We start from the raw sequence: 19,543 nt of genomic DNA, 5'->3' as shown, positions 1-19,543 counted from the left end.
TTCATGAAGTCGAATTCTCTCTAAATCCTCTTATCAAACCTGCAAATCACATAAAATCAAGAGATATGTCAAGTTAAGAACTATCAAAGTTATATATTATGTATTTGATATCATGTTTGTTTTGTTTTGCAGATAAGAGAGGATGGTGATTGCAAAGCAAAAGGAGGAAGATTGTAAGATCTACATCACCATGCAAGGAAGAAAACTTCATAGAATGCCCAAGAGGAATCTCAACTCTCACAGCACCAGGGAGTCACAGGGAAAGAATTCCGAAGGAGAGAAACAATGGTGACATCAAAAGTTCATTCTAAGGCAACTTCAATACTCCGAAACTAAGATCTATACCTTGCACCTCCATTATTGAAAACCTCAAGAGTATAGTTTCAGAAGAGTTAATCAAAGTTAGAAGATCATCATCATCGCAAAAGCCTGATAATGTTGAGTATCAAGAAATATTCCTTCATGATGATCTATCAAGCCTACAAGTGCAAGTATAAGGTGAAATCCTAGTCATCATCCCATTCACCACTCGCCAATCAAAAGATTACTACATCAGCATGTCTAGATGCAATGAACTTGACTCATACATAATGGCACAAACTTCGAGGCACCTACCCTTATTATCCATTGGTCATGCTAAATGATGAAATTAATTCATTGGCCAGAATTGAGTTTGTTCTGATTAAGTAAAAACGGGTTTTTGAAAGGAACCCGAACCTTATTACATATCAGGAGATGGAAAAAGCATTAAAGCAGAAAAAAACCGTGCCTGATCACCCAAACATAAAACAGTTCCCAACCAAAACAAAAAGGGAACTCAAAACACATAGAGCCGCTCAAAGACAGCAAAAGGATAGCAAAAGGACAGCACAAAGACAAAGACAAAGACAGAGACCGAGACAGCTAAATATTTTTCATAATATCTTCTGGATAAACCACCATCTACTTCATGTTGTCCGCAGAGTTCTTCAATTCATCCAACTCTTGTCCCTTGATATCACCCTGATTCCTGGTGTTGGCCCTAGTTCTCTTCACATGACCTTTTTTCTCCATCTGGTCCTTGTCGCCCTCCTTGTCTTTAATGTTATCAAATCTGTTAATCAGAATATTCATATTATCCACAAAGGCCTTAAGAATCTGGAAATTTTGTTCAGCAATCCTCTTCACAGTTAATTCCAGCTTTTCGACTCTATTGACCAGGTTGTTCATGGTAGTTTCTAGTCCGTTCGCCTCTCTATTCTCTTCCATTTCCTTAACATTCTTTTCTGTTTCAAGAATTTTACCGACCATGGCCTCAATAGCTTCAGTATTGTTGATAGCAACCACTAATTCTTTAACATTTTCAGAAAGAGGCTTCTCGCCTATCGTAGCATTTTTTATAACATTAATATCATTCTTCAAGTTGCTGATATCTTTCACAATTTTGCTGATAGTTTCACAAAATCCCTTAATACTATCATTATCCCCATGACAGTCACTAGGATTTCCCCTTTTATTCTCTTGGCCCTCATTCTGCAATCCTTGAGTACTCATGTCCTCACCACGACCCACATCCGGAATCTCATCCTCCTCCTTACCCTTCATATTGTCATTTTTTTCCTCCTCTGCATCCTCATCAGAAGCTATCAATATCTGTTTTTTTGCCTTGTTAACTCCCCTACTGGTATTCTTGTTCCTCTGGGTTTGTTTTCCCATTCCCTTTCCTTTCTTTCTTTTGATGAATTTCTCCTCAAAGGACTCATCCTCGGAGTTCGAGAGATCAGAATCAACAACAATCCTCTTTCTTTTCCCCTTATTCCTCCCCTTTTTGCTGAGATCCTCCAACTCACCTTCAGTTTCAGAGTCGAAGTTGAAACCACTATACTCACTTTCCGTGTCATCATCCCTAGTATTTTTACCTCTAATTGGTTTCTCAATGGATTTCCCTTTCAACAATTTGTAAACTAAAACCATAAGACCCTGATGAAAAGCATGGTCCCCCTGAGGGTCTTTCTACATTTCTTTAATGGTATGATCCATGGAACAAGCTAAATAATAGGGTAGGCTTACCTTTCCACCATGGCGGAAGTGGTTGAGCAGCACGAAATGGTGCCCGTAAGCCCTCGTGATCTTCCATCTAGAGTATATGGTAGCAAACAACACGAGCCTCCATGGCCTACAAATATGCTTGGGTGAGTGGTAGGAGTTATCCACCTTCACTATTTTCTTCTTTTCGCCATCCGTGATAGGAAATCTATCCGCTGCCTTATCAGAAACACTTCGATCTCTATAGAACTTAATACCATCTTTCACCATCCCCATAGCTTTTGCAATGATATCTTCATCCACCATCATCATCTGGGTGCCCACCAGAACTTTGCCATTCGTCCAATTCTTTATGAAATGCTTGGTAACTGTTGGGGCTTTACCGCAGAGCCTCTCCATGAAAACACTTAAACCCCCCTCTTGTAGAATCTCCCAAACCTCTTTGTTCTTCTTCCAATCCGAACATGAAGATGGTTCAAACCTCTTTGTTAGAACTGAGTTTGTTGTAACATACCCTAATTAGGGTTTTCATTGTAAAATCTCGGCCATTGATCTCAAATTGATCTGAGCCATTGAATTGTATTGAGAGCACTATAAAAGGCTCAAATCTATCATTTGTAAAGGTTAATAGTTAGCAAATAGAATAGCGAGTAATGAATAGAATAGTGAATAGTAATTAAAATAGAAGTTAGATTAGGAGAAGGCAAAGATTGTTGTCAAAGCCTTGTTGTTGTAAAGAACAATTGATTTCATTGAAGTTATGGTGAATTTGATTTGTTACTTCAACAACTTGCATGATCTTTACTTCTCAATTTACTTTCATGTTGATTAGATTGAATGGAAGGATTTGTTGAATGCATTTGTGTGGAATTCGTTAGTCCATACCACTAGCTTCTTACTGATTGTGAATACGCCTTGTGTGGTCAATTGGGTGATATGAGCTTAAATTCAAGTTGTTATGCATCCATTGTTTATGCATTAACTAGAATGGTGATCAATGTTCGATGATAATGATTTGAATATCTTTGAATAATCCCTTAGAAGATTGCACTGAGCTTGTGTCAAATTGTTCAATTTGATGGTGAGACCTCGCTCGGTAGGATTCCATCTAATCATTCATTCATCTTCTTACATTCTAGGTTTTAGAATAGACTCTCTCATCCCTTCATCTTTTGCCATTTTTTTCAAACTCAAGTTACTTAGGATACCAAAGCATCACAAGATTGCAACATCAGATGATCAAGTTCCAGAGATTCAAGTGTTCAACAATTCAACGTAAGTCCCTTTGTGATACCATCAATCACATCAACCAACTATGCTTATCCACACGCCAAGACCTGACATTTATGAACCTTGGAGTTGTCTCAAGTGATCCTTAAGCCAATCTTCAGCATTTGAGTAACTTTGTTCAAGAGAGGATAAGATACTTTTGGGTATTTTATTCTGTGTTCGCATGTGCATAAAAAACGGATCAACAAGAAGCAATGTAAAAAGACAAGGAACACTTCAGCAAGGCAAGGAAGATCAATCACCAATGCAAGGACAAGGTCAAGTACATCAAGCATAGATGTCACAAGGTCTACATCAAATGTAACACAAAGGCAGAATTCCCAAGTACAAGAAGATGAAAAGTGAGTGTGACCAAGGAATTAAGCTAGTTTCACAAGAGTTAGTCAAAGTTAAAAGCTTGATCACTTAGATGATGCAATTTGGGAATATGTCCCTTCTTCGTCATGTTGAACAATTGGAAATGTTGAGTATCAAGAGATATTGTTCAATCACAAACACTTTGAGATGATTTACATGGTGTAGCTGAGGTGGCATCCAATCAACATTCAGCCACTCAAGTTGTGCCACATGAGGACATCCAAGTTCATTGAACCTGACTCATTCAAGGATAGAGCAAGTGACACATGGCGCTTCATTAAATATTGTTTCACATACCTAACCTATTTTCTCATTGGTTAGAATTCAAGGGACATGTGTCCTAAATCTTGTAATTATTTCATTGGTCAAAAAAGAGTTTGTTGTAACAAACCCTAATTAGGGTTTTATTGTAAGATCTTGGCCATTGATTTGAGAATCAATCTAAGCCTTCAAAATGTAAAGAGACCTCTATATATGGCTCAATCTTGTCTTCTCATTTGTAAAGGTTAATAGTTGCTAGTTAATAGTGAATAGTTCAGCAAAAGTTAACAATCAGATAGTTAGATGTAGAATAGGGTAGGAGGAAAGAAATTGTTGCCAAGACTTGTCAAATCTGATATAAGATTTTCATTGAAGCATGGTCGATCTCAATGTGTTGTTTCTTCATGTTGCATGGTTTCTTGTTACTTCTCAAGGTTAATTAAAGTTCATTGATCATGGTGGATGCTTATGAATTCCATGGTTCATACTTATGTAGTTTGTTGATTGTAAGCTATAGTGTAAAATTAACCTGAACCTAATAATTGTGCTAAGTTCGATTGTGGATACTTGTTCATGTTGCCCCAGCATTGGGTATTTGAGTGATGTATTTACAATGTGAAAATCTTCCATTTCCTTAGAAGATTGCATTAGTCTTGTGTAGTTGTTGTCATCATAGCGAAGCAAGGCTTGATTTGAGGGAAATTATCTATCTAAGTAACATTCATCGTCATCATTGATCTTAGGAGTAGCATAGTCTTTCTAAACCCTTTGCCTCTTTTGTCTTTATTTTTCGAGCAAGTTAGCAAGATCTACAGTTCCAGCAGAGTTCAAGCAAAATGTAAGTCCCCTTGTAATTCCAGCAAAATCACATCATATACACTGAGTTTATCCACACGTCAAGACCTGACAGTAGAAACCTTGGAGTCGCCTCATTTGATCACAAAGTTTAAACTTGAGGAGTCTTTGTGCAAGAGAGGATAAAATACAGTATTTTATTCTATGTTCGAGATGCATAAAAAACACATCAAAATTGGGAGCTTAGATATGGTAATTATCGCTTGTATTATGAATATTAATTTTTCCCTAGTTTTAATAATCTGATTTAAGGCATAATAATGCATGATAGTATATGATTAATTATTGGGAAATAGGCAAACCCTAACAGGGGGCATTACAATCACTTGGACCCTATGCGCAAAAATAGTTTGGAACTTGAAACAAAGAGTCCACATTCCCTATAGTACAGGTTGTATCGCTTACTCTATCACCTCTATTTGCATATTTTCCATGGTGACAAGAATTTTGTAATGACATAGGAAGCACCAAATCTGTAATATTCTCATACCTTAGGCTGCAAACAAAATGCTCATCCTCATTTACTGAATAAAAGTTTATTGTAAATCCTTAACACCTTCATTTTTGTAACCCAAAACTTTTGAATTTGAGCTAATTGAAATGTCCTCCTCAAATACATACTCATCCTCAATACTCTTATGAAAATCAATCAATGACTCACCATGTGGAAGTCCGAGAGATAGTGCATGATTTGGTGCATCTTCTTTCAACTTGAACTCTTCTCGTCCAACAAGTGGAATCCCTTTTGTGTCCCCTTCATTGATGTTTTGCCTTTTGGTGACACATGGCATCATTAGAAACCAATAAAACATCTTCTCCTACCAAAGACTCTTTAACTTCAGCTTTCTTTTTAGGTTCCTCTTGCTTTTGCTCATTGGTCTGTTCATTTTCTTGTGGATCTAGTTCTGGCCCTTCTTCCTTGGGTTTACCAGCGTCTTGTGATTCTGATTCTAATTTGGACTTTGTTTCTTCTATCAAAATTGATTCTTTTCAGTCTCACTCCTTGAGCTCCTCTCCTTAGCCATTTTCCTTATGTATTCATATAGATCTCTTTTGCCAGGCTATGGTTCCCAAGTGCCTCCAAATACTCATCAAAGTGATTACAAGCTTTTAAATCTTCTGACAACCTTTGCTAGTTGTCAATAATTTTGGGGGCCTCAAGTTTGTAGAATAACTATTGAATAGGATTTATGTCCTCTTCCTTTCGTAGAACTTCAAATCTCTTTGATTTGGAAGGCATCTATAATGTTAGCCTTATCCTACAAACTGGCAGGATCAAAGCTCTATTACTATTTGTGATGTCCCTTTTTAAAAATTCCTTAGTTTTGCCTTAAAAAGATATTCCACACTCACAATAATACTCGCATAATTAATTATAAATATTTATTTAACTTTAAACTTATAATTTTTAATAATTATAAACTTTGGATTGAAAGCTTTAAGACAAAATTGAAAATATTAAACTTATATTCTGTTATAATCTGTCTTCCAATTTGCAGCTTCCTCACTTGTATAAAAGTCTTCAAATGTTTCTAAATTTGTGTAAGTTAGGGGTTTTTATCCACTAACATGACAAGAGAAATCAAACGTTTTTGTCCTTAAATTTCATGTTTTTGAGGGATTTCATCCTTATGTTGCTGAATAATTCACAAGGAAAAATATATATAATGTCTTCACAAGTTGACATCCCCTTCTCCTTAATTGATCTCCCTTATATATCCTTTTTCTTTAATGGACATAACTCTTCATCTACATGCTTTTTGACTTTTCATCAAAACTAAACTTCACTAAATTTCAGTTTCTTTTATAATACTAATTATTCTCCCTTTTATTGTCCTTCCTTAAAGGAATCGCATGAGAAAAGAGGGGGCATTACAGATTCAAACCAAAAATATAAAATTCAATCATACCCTTGAAATGGAACTTTTTTGAAAGGTCAAAAAGTATCTACATTTATATGATGGTTGATAAGGAGAAAGAAATACCTTTCAATGACGGTACAAAAGCAGGACTAATTTGAGGAGAAGAAACATATCCTGCAAAACGAACCACCCATGTATATGACTTCAAAGTAAAAGATTATCTATGCTTCACATCCATAGAAGTATTTAACAGACCTTGACCTGAGGCTGGTGCATGGCTTGAAGAACTTTTATGAACAAGTGCTGTCACAGGTATTCTTGCATTCTTCCATGGTGATTCATTAGGGGAAGTAATTGGAGAAACAGAAGGCTCTAGTACCAAAACCACCCATTTACTAGTTATAGTTAAAATATCATCTACAAAAAATTCTTTCAAGTTCAAGATAAAATATCAGAGGAATATCTACCTTTCAGATCATGCTTATTTCCCAAAGGTGAAAATTTTGTAAACGGTACCACTTCTGGTGCTTTTGACTTCTCCATTGGGGGTTCAGATGGAAACAAGTTTGGAGGAGAAGAAAAAGACACTGTAAAATAACAAGTTAGAAGAATGAAATATAGAATCACACTTGTAATTACTGTTGAAAACTCAAATTGAAATTTGTTGAAAAAAATTTACTAGGTGGCATTGCAACCGGTGCTTGTCTGTTTGCCATGTTCCTTGGCAGTGCTGTGCCAGGCATACTAGGTTGGTCCTGAGATCTTCCCAAACCATAAGTACTTGGAGCAGAAACAACAGGCCCTACATGATTTAACAATCACACAAACATGATTGATTGCTTTTTGCATTATTTGGAAATGAATTCTTGAAAATTTCAAAAATAAATAAATATATAATATAAACACTACACAGATTTGTTGTGAGAACCAGGAGGAAATATGACTGATGGTACTTTTACTGGCATGCTTATGTTTCCTACAGTTTGTTCAGATGGAGAGGTAGTTGGAGGAAAAGATACAATCCCTGTGCACAAGAAAAACAATGAGCCTGCAATGATGAATTTGTTGCTATAAGCTTTCACGCTTTTGCCAATGAACAGCTATTGAATCAAGTATGCAGGGGCATACACGAGCAATTTGTTGTTTACAAGGTTGAAGAAAGGGCTGGCAGTGGTGTAGGACTGAGGACATCTACCATGCAAGGTGCATCACATTAACTTTGACGGTTTGCTCAAAACTTGTAGGAACGGGCAATATTGATGGTGTGCAGTGTGCATGCAAGATATCCTACCCCACCGGATGGCTTATGGATGCCCTTTAGCACACATGCAAAATCTTTTCATTGGCATCTAAGCTCAAGTCTGTAATTTATCCACCTACTAGAGAACTAAAATACATTCAAGTTCACTCACTCCATGAAAAAGAACAAACCCAAGGAAAAAAAAACAAGAATGTCTTCTTTAATATCAAGTAACTTGCATTTACCGAGTCATAATTTGTCAAAGAAGCATATAAATCTCAAATTTTGATCCTGATAAATATCATAATGTTGGTGAATATGAGGAGGAATATGTAGATTTTAAAAAGAGTTAAAAAATGTCTTACACCAATTTATTTGTATTGTTAGCACATGGGAAACTTATTTAGATTTACAACATGCAAATAAGAGTTAGCTACTAAAATTTTGCGTTTTTTCGGTAAAGAGTTTAAAGTTTTCAATACAGATTTTTTAAACTTTCAGGTATGCAATAAAAAAATATGATTGTTGTTAAGGGTAGCATCTGAAATCATAAAACTTTACACTAACTATAAAGTTTATGGCAAACAGATGGTACGTAATTGATTCTAATCTAAGATCTCACCAGATGGAGTAGCTGAAGTCCATGAATGCGATACTGGAGGCCTCACTTCTGATGGTGCACCAAAGAAACTTGGAGAAAGCCATTTTGAAGATGGATTTGCAGGATTTGGCATTACAGGATGAAATGCACTTTGATGCATCTGATGCTTGAGATTCTGACGGGAAACCAAAGGTGGCTGTGTATAAGGCCAAGAAGATGGAAACAAAGGAGGGGCAGCTTTTAGATGTTGAATCTTATTCATATGTGACCCTGGTGCTTCTTGTCCATCAGAAATGGTGGGGGAATATATTATTGAAGACAAACCACTTGATGGGGATGAAATTCTGATGAAATGTTGGTTTTCATAAGAACCACTAGGTGACAGATACTGGGGCTGCCCATAATGAGTTGCAACTGAAAATAAAGGTGGAATGTTGTCCATTTCAGGTCTTCGGAAAATATGATTTGGGGTATGTGGATTCATTGAGGGTTCAACAGGTAAAGATGGTGCTGCAAGCAAATACCTACGTGGAATGTGAACTAATGGCAAAGAAAAGAGCCAGTTCTGTCTCTTGAGTTGCAATTTATTTGAGAAAACGGATGGAGATTCTACCACTGAAGACAATGCATTTGCAGAGGGTACTAAGTTATATGAAGTCAAGTTGGTACTTGATGACAAAACGACATTCCCAGAACATAAACTGGAAGGAGATCGAAATCCACCAGAGGCAGCTCTGTTTGAATGTGTGTAAAGAATCTGTCTGAGTCTTTGAATCTCAGATCTAACTGTGAAGCTTTTACATTTATCTGGGTTCCCTTTCCTGTTGTACAAAAAACAAAGCATGTTACTCGCAAATACCAGATGTTGAGTAAATTATTTAAACCACACAGTATTAAAGGAAAAGAGAAACAAATAGTTGAAACAAAAACTATCCAGCCAATAAAAGGCAAACATTCCAATGGGAAGTCATTTATAAATTACTTGCCTGTAACAAGAAGATACTTGATCATAGTATTGTGCAGAAGTGTTATGTAAGTCATCCTCTACAAATTGAAACTTCTTCACATCTGTACCGAACAAACGACTTCAGGGCTATGTAGGTTGAGCAAGTGTTGTTAGACAACACACAAGTATGCAAGCACAAAGTTTTTAACACCCCCTTGAGACAGAAACTTTTATCATTAAATTCGATTTGCAACCAAGGACAATGCAAGAAAAACATCAAGTATAAGACAATTTTAATATCTTTCTCATTATTCATTAATATATATGCTAGGTGTTAGATAGAACTATTCTCAATGGCATTTACCTCAGGTTTGGAACAACTTTATGGCTTAACTTTGTTTCTTAACTTTATTTCAGGATTTATATTCATCCAATAAAGTGAAAGTCTAATTAGACCTAACCTGAAGAGAAAACTTTAGGTATTATCCATTTTCCAAAAATTAGGATTCAGGGTTGGAGCTAATCTTTGTAGACCAAATACTTTTCAAGACCACCCGTCAGAACCTATTGTATCATCTTTTAACCCATACCAACTCTTCCTAAGGACATTGCTCTAGGAAAAGAATCATAAACTACTTATCACCAGATATTTTCTAATATTACAATGTACGTGTACATTATGCATGTCTACTGTTGCTTTAGCCAACAAATTTGATTTTTTGCTAAATTTTTGCCTAAAGTCTATGTACTTTTTGTTTTACATACCAAAAAAACCTCACCACCCAGACTAAAGTAAATTGTTACAGCCCATAAAGTATCCCCTGAAATGCACATTTTATCTGGTGGAACTTTGATGCACTCATGCATTTGATCAGTGTGTAATTACTCTAGTCCATAGGCTAGTTGCAAATTTGTTTTTTAATAGGCAGGCATTCATTTTTTAAATCAATCTCAAGATGCATGGAGACCTTTCAAACAATTGGATTCTAGACATTGGAGCAAGACAGCTGAAGAGGATATGTACTGGGTGTGCAGTAGTTACAAAAAATACTCTTTAAATCTAATCTGAAAGCATCCTATCCTCACATATAGTTAAAATTGTCAGACAATTACATTTTATTGAACTAATTGTAATGTAATGCCAAGTTCTGTACTGCAAGCAAAACCATGGCTGGTTGAAGTGAGACGGAAAAATCCAATCCTGGCAGCATGTGTAATCGATGCAAAATCCAACAGCGGGAAGTCACAACTAACTAGATACAGCTCACAAGATTTGCTCCACAACAAATTCTCGGTAATTCAACATTGAAATGAAATCCGTTTGGCAAAGATTCAAATCTAATTGACACACATAGGTGTCAATTACACTCAACCCTTAATTTCCATGACAAAGACAGAGCACTGGATTAAATACTTGTGAGTTAGATATCCAAGATTAGGTCAATGACACTCAAATAAGTGATTTTCAAAATCTATTGTGAATTTTCCAAAATGCTAACGATTGAGTGTCAATATTTGGAAAGCAAGATCCTCATTATGAACATAGGCATTGTTCTTTTTCTTGTTTCAATTTCTTATCTCAGATTTGAAGCTGCAAATACATTTGACAAAAGTTAACTCACTTACGCACTTATGGATTGATTGCACTCTAAATCCAGTTTCAGAGACAAGTTGAATCATTTACTGAAATGCTTGTGTTTCAGGTGGGTCAGTTATGCTCAAACCATCAATTTTCGAGAGCATGTTGGAGGATTTTGCTGAATGCTAATGATTCAAGACTTTGAAAACAGTGTCCTTTTTTTCTGAAAAACTTGTGATGATCCTTGAGAATCTGTGACTAGGTTAGTTATACTCAGATTGTTGATTTTCAAGACAAACTTAAAGCATTTACCAGAATGCCAATGATTATTTGAACATAAATCTTATCTTCAGAAATAATATGTTTTGGGAATCTGAATGTAGTTCAATTACGCTATAAATTTGCATGGGAGGGATTTTGAAAATAAAATCCCCATTCTTGCACATGGATCAGTATTTTCTCATTTAAAGCTTCCTGCCTTAGGCTTCGTGCTGAAAATTCTCATTGGCTTTGCAATTTTCATAACTCATTATTCCACTTAACCTTGAATCTTAATACAGACATTGACCGTTTTCCATAAGAATATGATTTGAGTACCCGAGATTTGATCTATCAAACTCAAATCATTGATTTTAAAGATCAAGTTAGAGCATTTATGAAATGATAATGAACATAAAATCCCCATTTTTCCAGCTGAAAAGCCATTCTTTCTTATTTGCATGTCTGGTAATTTTACTCTACCCTATACTTCAATACAAGGAAAGAGCATTTTCACAGATGCCTGATGGCTTAGGTATCTGGATTTTGGTCAATTATTCTTAAATCACGACTTTCAAGACAAAGATGGTGTATGCTTTATGAATTTGGTGTCTGAAATTTGAACATAAAATCCTCATCCAGGCAAATGGGAGTCCATTTTTTCCTCATATCAAGCTTCCTATCCAAGGTTTTGAGCTAAATATCCTCACTAGTCTTGCATTTTCACACCTCAATATTCTATTTAGCCCTCAATTTCAATACAAATATGGAGTCTTTTTCAAAAGGCTTATGATTTGAGTATTTGAGATTAAGTCAAGAGTACTCAAATCATTGATTTTGAAGACCAAGATGGAGCAATCTGTGGAAATTTAATGACTTGAGTCTTTGGAATTTGAACACAAAACCCCATTTTGCTCATGGGAAATCATTTTTTTCACTTCAAGCTTCCTGTCTAGGTTTTGAGCTGAAAATCTTCACAGGCTTTGCATTTTCACAATTTGATATTCTACTCAGTTGTCCAGATGAATATGAGCATTTTCCCTAATGGTTATGATTTGGGTATGCTGAAACATTGCTTCTCAAGACAAATATGGATCAGTTTACACAATGCTGATTACTTGGGTTTGTGGGATAGTGCGTGAAATCCATATACTTGAACTCAAGCACCAGTATTTTTCTTATTTCTCTAATTATCGATTACATTTCCAATTTTCTTATTACTTCAGGTGTCTTGGATTAGGTCCTTTATACTCTAATCGTTAATTTTCGGTAGAGTTTACAGAATTTTAGTTATTTGGGCGTCTGGGGTTTGAACATCAAATCTTCAATCTGTCTCATAAGAAACCTTTTTGTTCTCATTTCATGCTTCAAATCTCCCACTTTAAACTTATATGTCTCGCCGGTTTTGGATTTTCACACCTAACATCCTACTCTGTGCTTCCTTCTTCCAAGCTTCCTTCTCAAGACCAACCTGACCATCGAAAGGAATGCCAATGGTTTGGGTGTCTGGGGATTGTTCATAAAAAACTCATTCTTACACATAAGGAGCCATTTTTTCCAATTTCAAGCTTGTCTGCAAGATTCTGATCTGAAAATCCACCATGATTTTGCATTTTCATACTTCACTTTTCTCCAAATAAAAAATATTTTTAAAATAAGTCACTACCAACTCCCAGCTACAGAGTCTAGTTTTCTACACAAAACACCAAAAAATATCAAGTAACTCACCAATCACTGAAAACAATCTAATTTCCAAACGAGACGCCATGAAACATACTAATGACGTAAATGAAGCCAGGAAAAAACGCATACCGTAGGCAGGGCTGGAGAAAAACAGAAGGAAGAGCAGGAACCCAACACGCTGCCACATTATATAATACAGTCCCCTTCCAAATCTGGATCAGATTGCATAAATGCAGACTAATCTTCACCACATCTACACAACCAAAAAGAAAACAATACCACTCCTCTAAGTAACCCCTGTGGAAGCTTCAGCTTCACCACTGTTAAGCACAAGGGTTAGCATCTGTAGTGATTAGTTCCTCTGAGATCTATTTATGCCGAAACGGTGTCAGCATAATTACAGCTAACACTGCTGATAACTAGCTCTAATAGCACCTGTAAAAAAAATCAATTAAAGAACACTGAATAAATGCTTGTTACAGAGCCTTTACAACAAAAGTATGAAACTAGCAGTTAAGCGGTCAGTTCTTGTATACTGAAAATATATATGATCCCGTGAAGAAAAACAACAACAAAACTCTGATAAAGTAGGCAAAGGAGTTTGAAAGATTTTTTAAAGAATAAAATTGAATAGGTGTACCGTGTGACTGTGGGGTATCTGTGGCTATTTTTATTTTTATTTTTATTTATTTAAATGGGTCTGGAGTATTTGTGGTTATTTTTTATATTTTTATTTAAATAGGTTTGGAGTACTAAGAATAGGGGCTTTTTTATATCGTTTTTTGGTTTTTAATAGGCCTTGGGATTCTTGTTATAGTAAGCTGAGTTGATAGCATAAGGACTGCACCTCACTAGATTTAGGTGTAAGTTGAGGTGGAATTAAAAAGGAAAGTACCGTATCAACAACGTAGTTTGGTAGCCTGGTTTTTGTAGGTATTTATTGGAATCTGGTAGGGTTTGGAATTGGGGGGGGCTTATATTTGATTTAGTAATTTTTGTTTCGAAATATTTTTAAAATTATGGGAAGATAATAAGGTTTTTTTTTAATGAAGAGAAGCGATTTTCATTAATTTAAGATAAAGGATATTGTTCGTAAAAATAAAGTAGGGGATACAAGATCATTTCTTAGGAGTCAAATAGGCAAGAGAATAAAAAAATACTTGAAACACGGGTCAAGTTGGGAGAGCAAAAAAACAAGGAGCCACTAAATAGGTTGGATTGTCAAATTTAGGCTAAATTTGTTGGTTTTCTTTCTTCTCTTTGAGATGATGAATTTCTTGAATTATTTTTAAAAAATTGTATTAGGAGTTTGAGTTAAAGGCATACGAATAATATTTTTTCTTCACGAATTTGTTTTGGGGATAATCTATGCTTCATATTTATTGGTATTAGTAAGTCTTGCACTCGACAAGACTTGATATCTCGTAGGTTCATTCAAAAATCTTTCAATTTTTTTGGAAGTTTTTTAATACGGCGAGAATGATTAAACTATTTACAATTCAATTTAACTTTATAATTATATTTAAAATGTTATCAATTGGGAATTGAATTTAAGAAATGATAATGACTTCATTAATTTTTGTATCAAGGCTATAATTTAACCATGTCATATATGTGTTATAATTTTTTATACATGTCTTTAAGGAAAATCATACATCAAGGTGGATTTTTAAAAAAATGATATTGGAGTGTGATTAAGTTCCTTTTTTAGTTTCATAAGTAAGGTCTCATATACCAAACTAGTATCTAGTTAGTTTGCAACTTAAAAAATATGTATGACTAAATGATGTATTATTTGTGTAATGGGATTGAAATTAATAAGATAATAAGAAAACCACATAAATATGTTTACACTATTAACATAGTTAAAGAAACATGTCAGTGCCAGAGAGGATGCTCACACGCCTACCTAATAATTATCACCCCAAAGCATGTTTTTAAATTAGCAAAGCATTTAGCATATATACATTATAAACCTTACTATCTTAAGATGCTTAGTGTCGTGATAGAAACACTTTATTGGTGGGATAGCCACCAAGGTTCAAACCCCCACTGGGCCATTGAGCTCACAAGCCTTGTGCCTTTGTTGGGTTGTTGAGCTCATGGGTTTGAACAAGTGAAGTGTGGGGAATGATGGCACACCAAAAATGGCCTCATGGGGAAGAGATCCTCCATAAGTGGTCTCTCTAAGCTCAAACTAAGCTAAAAACCTGATTTTCCCAAATAAAAAATAATTATAAAAAGAATTGAAAAAAAAAATTATAAGCCTTGCTCCTTTCACAATTGTTATCATTATGTGCTAACCTTATATACACAACATGTTAAAAGGGACGTTTTGAGGAATGGGACTCCACCATTTACCCTTGCTAAAAGTAAATTATGGGTCATATCATATTGTAAATACATTGTTGAAATGCTTGAAAATTTATGTGATCACACATTATCAATCAACATGGTCCACGAGTTAGGTGCTCTACTCTCTTTGAGGCATGCTTAAACTAGTAATTTTTCCACATCCAGTTTTAATGAACATTTAATGGTTGGAGTTAATTTTTCAGGAAATGTGTTACTTTAAATAGTCTTAAGTAGATGTTTGAGAATGCATGTGATCACATTGTTCAATCAACATGGTCCACAAGTTAGGTGTTCTCCTCTTTTTGAGGCATGTTTATATAGTAGTTGTTTCAAATCTAGTTTTAATGGCTCTTGAATGGTTGGAGTTGAATTTCAACAAAATATGTTACTTTAAAGAGTCTTAAATAGAAACCAATCCTTAGGATGCATTGAAAGTTAAATTTAAAGCAACATTCATGAACACTCATAATTCAATGCTCAATTACATTCCAACCAACTCAATATTAATATTTTTTGGTCTATTAGCAATCAATTTAGTATTAATTCATACTAGAGCCCAACATTTCAAAAAATGAGATCATGTTTTAAGTTTTAATCAACTTTCCTAGAATAAATACCATTAATGTTTTAATACTAATATAACAGAAATCAATTATTTGTACACCTAATATTTATTATTTAATAAAGTGAAATTTATAAAAATATATATATACATCTTCCATATGAGTTATATTCCTTTATGTCCTCGAATAATGTGCAATGATTAAAAGAAGCAATAAATTCCAAACATGATTTATGATATTTATTATATTAGGTATATCTTTTGGCTATTCTTAAACATTATTTCACTCAATAGTCAAACATTAATTTTGGATGACAACTATTTACAACTTTTTCAGTGTGGATGAGATGTAAAATTATTATTAGCTATCTAAGTAGAGTTGCTATTAACTATTTAAGTAGAGCTTACTCTTTCATATTCTAAATAGTATAATCAAATACATCTAACATAAAAAAATTGATCCATCGTCATTTTTTTAGTTAAAATGTTATATTAAAAAATAATATAATGTCTATATAAAAAATTGAACGATAACTATCCACAAATAGATTGGGGTGGTCTCTTTGCTTAGCCCTATGATGGTTTTATTTTTGGTCTATTGGTCGTTTCATTTAAAACTCTTTTACTGATGGTTATTTACTCTACAGATTGAATCTGATATTAAGAGTGGTTAATATTGTTAATATGTTGTTAATGTGTTGTTAATAGCTTATTGTTTTGCTTAAACTATCTCTGGACTATTTTGTGTTAAGGGTCAACACCCTTATCTTATTGCTATTAATATTAAAAACAAAACATTAAAAAATAATATAATTTTATATAATTCTCTTCCAATATCAACCCACTATTTACCTAAACTTTCTCCTAAACATTTTTCATAAATTTTTATATTAATCAATAAAAAATTAACATTGATCGTTGAAAAATAACAAAAACTTGTTCTTTAAGAAAAAAAACTATGTAACAAGTACAATAAGTGGAATTACCTTTCAATATACACAATTATCTTATCCAAAATCACTTTACATAGACTCATATGCCAACCAATGTGCAACTATAAAATTGTAATGGTGATAACTTTTAAGAAGACTTAAAGAGAGTGAAAGGTTAACTACACCTTGTGTACTTTTTGCCAAAATCTTTTATAAACCCTAACTTTTTCTAGTATCCATTTAATACCATGGAAGAAGAGTGGCCCTAAAGGAAGATCATGAGGACCCCATATTATTTGTCCTCACCTTCCTTGCCGTATAGTGTCTTGTAAGACTAATTTGGATTAATTTGCAGTCTAAACATATCAAATTGAGTGTTATTAATATAAACCTTGGATTACAAGGAGTTATAAATCCTCATTAATAAAATTAAAGTTCAAAATCATTTTTTTTTTAAATTAAAATATAAAGTTCAAATTATATGTTATCATCACATCATGATCACTCTTATCTTTATATTTCCTTTGCAAACAAACGGGTCACAAATGGGTCGCTAACAATCATATCATCTTTTTTCAAGTGTGCCTTTTTAGGATTTCAATTTACGAGGTAAGTTAATGTGGGCTCACTTTACAAAATCTTTTTATTTTATCTCCTTCAAAATTGATGTCATGACATGCATTTAAATTTAACTATTAAGGTTGGTTGAAATGACAAAAAGTAATAAAAAAAATTGAAGATTTTATTGAGTTTGGGATTCAATTTCTTGGTGTAGTAGGTGAAGTTTAAAAAATCAAAAGATTTGTTATCTTTAAAAGTCTTTATTTAAATATATTGTGGTGGCACAAAAAAATTATTGTATGTTTAATTTGAGTTGGATTTAAATTTGTCGTTGTGATACGTAAAGTTATCAAAAAAATTTATGAAAAAAATTATTATTAAATGATTCTACTTAAGTGTGTATTGATGACACCTCTTACAAACAAATGATGCATGCATCTTTCTTTAAAATGATTATATGTTTAATGCTTTTTCTTAATAAATGGTAGAGTGGGCTCTAAATTATTGTAGTGTTGAAATTATCATTTTCATGTCATTTTCCATTTTGTTTTATGTTTATACTAGTGGAATATCTTAATGTAATAATAAATGGACAAGTGGCATACTCTTGTGTTAAATTTAGCTCATGGCCCTATTCCTAATATAATTTATGCATCTTTGTTGAAAAATATTATATGTTTAATGCTCTCTCAATAAATGGTAGAAGAGGCTCTAAATTATTGTCATGGTGGAATTATTAAATACATTTTATTTTGTGCTTATGTTGGCGGAATATGTTAATATAATAATATATGGACATGTGGCATACTCTTGTGTTGAACATAGATCATGGTCCAATTCTTATTTACATTTGTTTTGCCCCTATCTGTATCATTTAACATGCATTCATCATTTATTCATCGTTATTGCACCTTAATTTGCACTCACATGCATTTTCTCCTTACGTCAAAATTATTATTTTACCCTAGGATTCATTTTTTAGTGGCTCGAGATCTTGACGCACACATGAATGAACCCAAAATTTAAATCATTAAATTTAAAATTTAAAGTTTTCTCTCCTTATTCTAGTGAAAGGGTTAACATGTGTTTGTGTGAAATTTTGTTATGTCATGTTATTTAAAAAACTTTCAATATATAATTAATTCACATGAATAAAGTAAGAAATAATAACAAAATATTTTAATTTTTAAAAGACAATTAAGAATAAGATCCATCATCATATCGGTCATCTACAGGTATGTGTATGTTGTCTTTGATATCACTCATTGTCATTAATCCAACCCACCAAATGTGTTTGACCGAAGAGAACGTTATTAGCTATCAAGTTAACAAACTCCTAAGTAATGTTCATAAACACTATCTTGGCAAAGTTGATTATCTCAAAAGTGAATGATGTCATGGTTTTCAAGTGTGCATTTTTTCATATTGACCTTGTGTAACATATACCAGTTATGTGCATCAAATCAAGTCCATGTTAATTAGGATCAACCCCATAGCAGTAGAGATTGAACAAGGACATTCATTTTATTGAGTGACAAACTAATTGTACAAATCTTCAACATCATACTTTTGTGGTCAATTTTAGAGCAAAGTATCCCTAACCCTCAAATTTATTTTTTACATTTTTTGTGATTATATATCCCAACTCTATTTTTTCTAAGTTAATATGTGCTTAATTGGTTGTATTTTTTTATTTAGCCTATATTTCTTGTAAAAGATATTTCATTCACATACATTTTTTGCGAACCCAACATCTCTTACACAATCGAGGGTATATCCTAAGTGTTTTACCTTCTAATATAAGGTTTTCATATATAATTTTTTTAAGTGTATATTAATTTTTAATTTTCTTAGGGTTTGGTTTCCCTTTCTTAGTAATGCTCTATAACCTTCTCTCTTTTTTAGATTTCTTAGTTATTGTGTGACCTTACTTTTGTGCACCATACCCACACTTGAGTTTATCTTTAAGATGTTATTTTTGTCGATATGAACAAGGTATTTTCTTAACTAATTTATTAGTGGGTCCTATTCACATGTTAAGTTACCTTGGGTCTACGAGCCTTTCTAGAAGTCTTAGTTGTCAAGTAGATCATATCTTATCTTTTGTATTTAATTTGCTTCTTCTCCTAAATCATTTAATATCTGCATGAGTTAGTTGTCTCATGTTATAGGATTA

The 19,543-nt window shown here is 33.6% G+C and overlaps 1 protein-coding gene across 34 annotated transcripts in view; it reads right to left on the bottom strand.

Moving 5' to 3' along the window:
- The window catches only part of LOC131045786 (uncharacterized), a 75,022-nt gene extending 61,497 nt beyond the window's left edge, over window positions 1–13,525 (bottom strand). For 15 of the 34 annotated variants that reach the window (XM_057979406.2, XM_057979411.2, XM_057979413.2 and 12 more), the window contains exons 1-7: window positions 13,087–13,523; window positions 9,478–9,559; window positions 8,513–9,312; window positions 7,330–7,452; window positions 7,118–7,237; window positions 6,906–7,022; window positions 6,774–6,824 (exon numbers count right to left, since the gene is read on the bottom strand). In XM_057979406.2, coding sequence (XP_057835389.2) covers window positions 6,774–6,824; window positions 6,906–7,022; window positions 7,118–7,237; window positions 7,330–7,452; window positions 8,513–9,312; window positions 9,478–9,559; window positions 13,087–13,144 — 1,351 coding nt within the window. In that variant the 5' untranslated portion in view covers window positions 13,145–13,523. Of the gene's footprint in view, window positions 1–6,773; window positions 6,825–6,905; window positions 7,023–7,117; window positions 7,238–7,329; window positions 7,453–8,512; window positions 9,313–9,477; window positions 9,560–13,086 lie in introns of all 34 variants that reach the window. The other 19 variants (XM_057979394.2, XM_057979395.2, XM_057979398.2 and 16 more) reach the window with 8 other exon arrangements.
- Between the last annotated feature and the right edge of the window lie 6,018 nt (window positions 13,526–19,543).

This window comes from Cryptomeria japonica, chromosome 5 (assembly GCF_030272615.1).
Source record: "Cryptomeria japonica chromosome 5, Sugi_1.0, whole genome shotgun sequence".
Taxonomy (NCBI): Eukaryota; Viridiplantae; Streptophyta; class Pinopsida; order Cupressales; family Cupressaceae; genus Cryptomeria; species Cryptomeria japonica.
The sequence above is the reverse complement of the archived record's forward strand: the minus strand, read 5'-3'. Positions and strand labels throughout refer to the sequence as shown.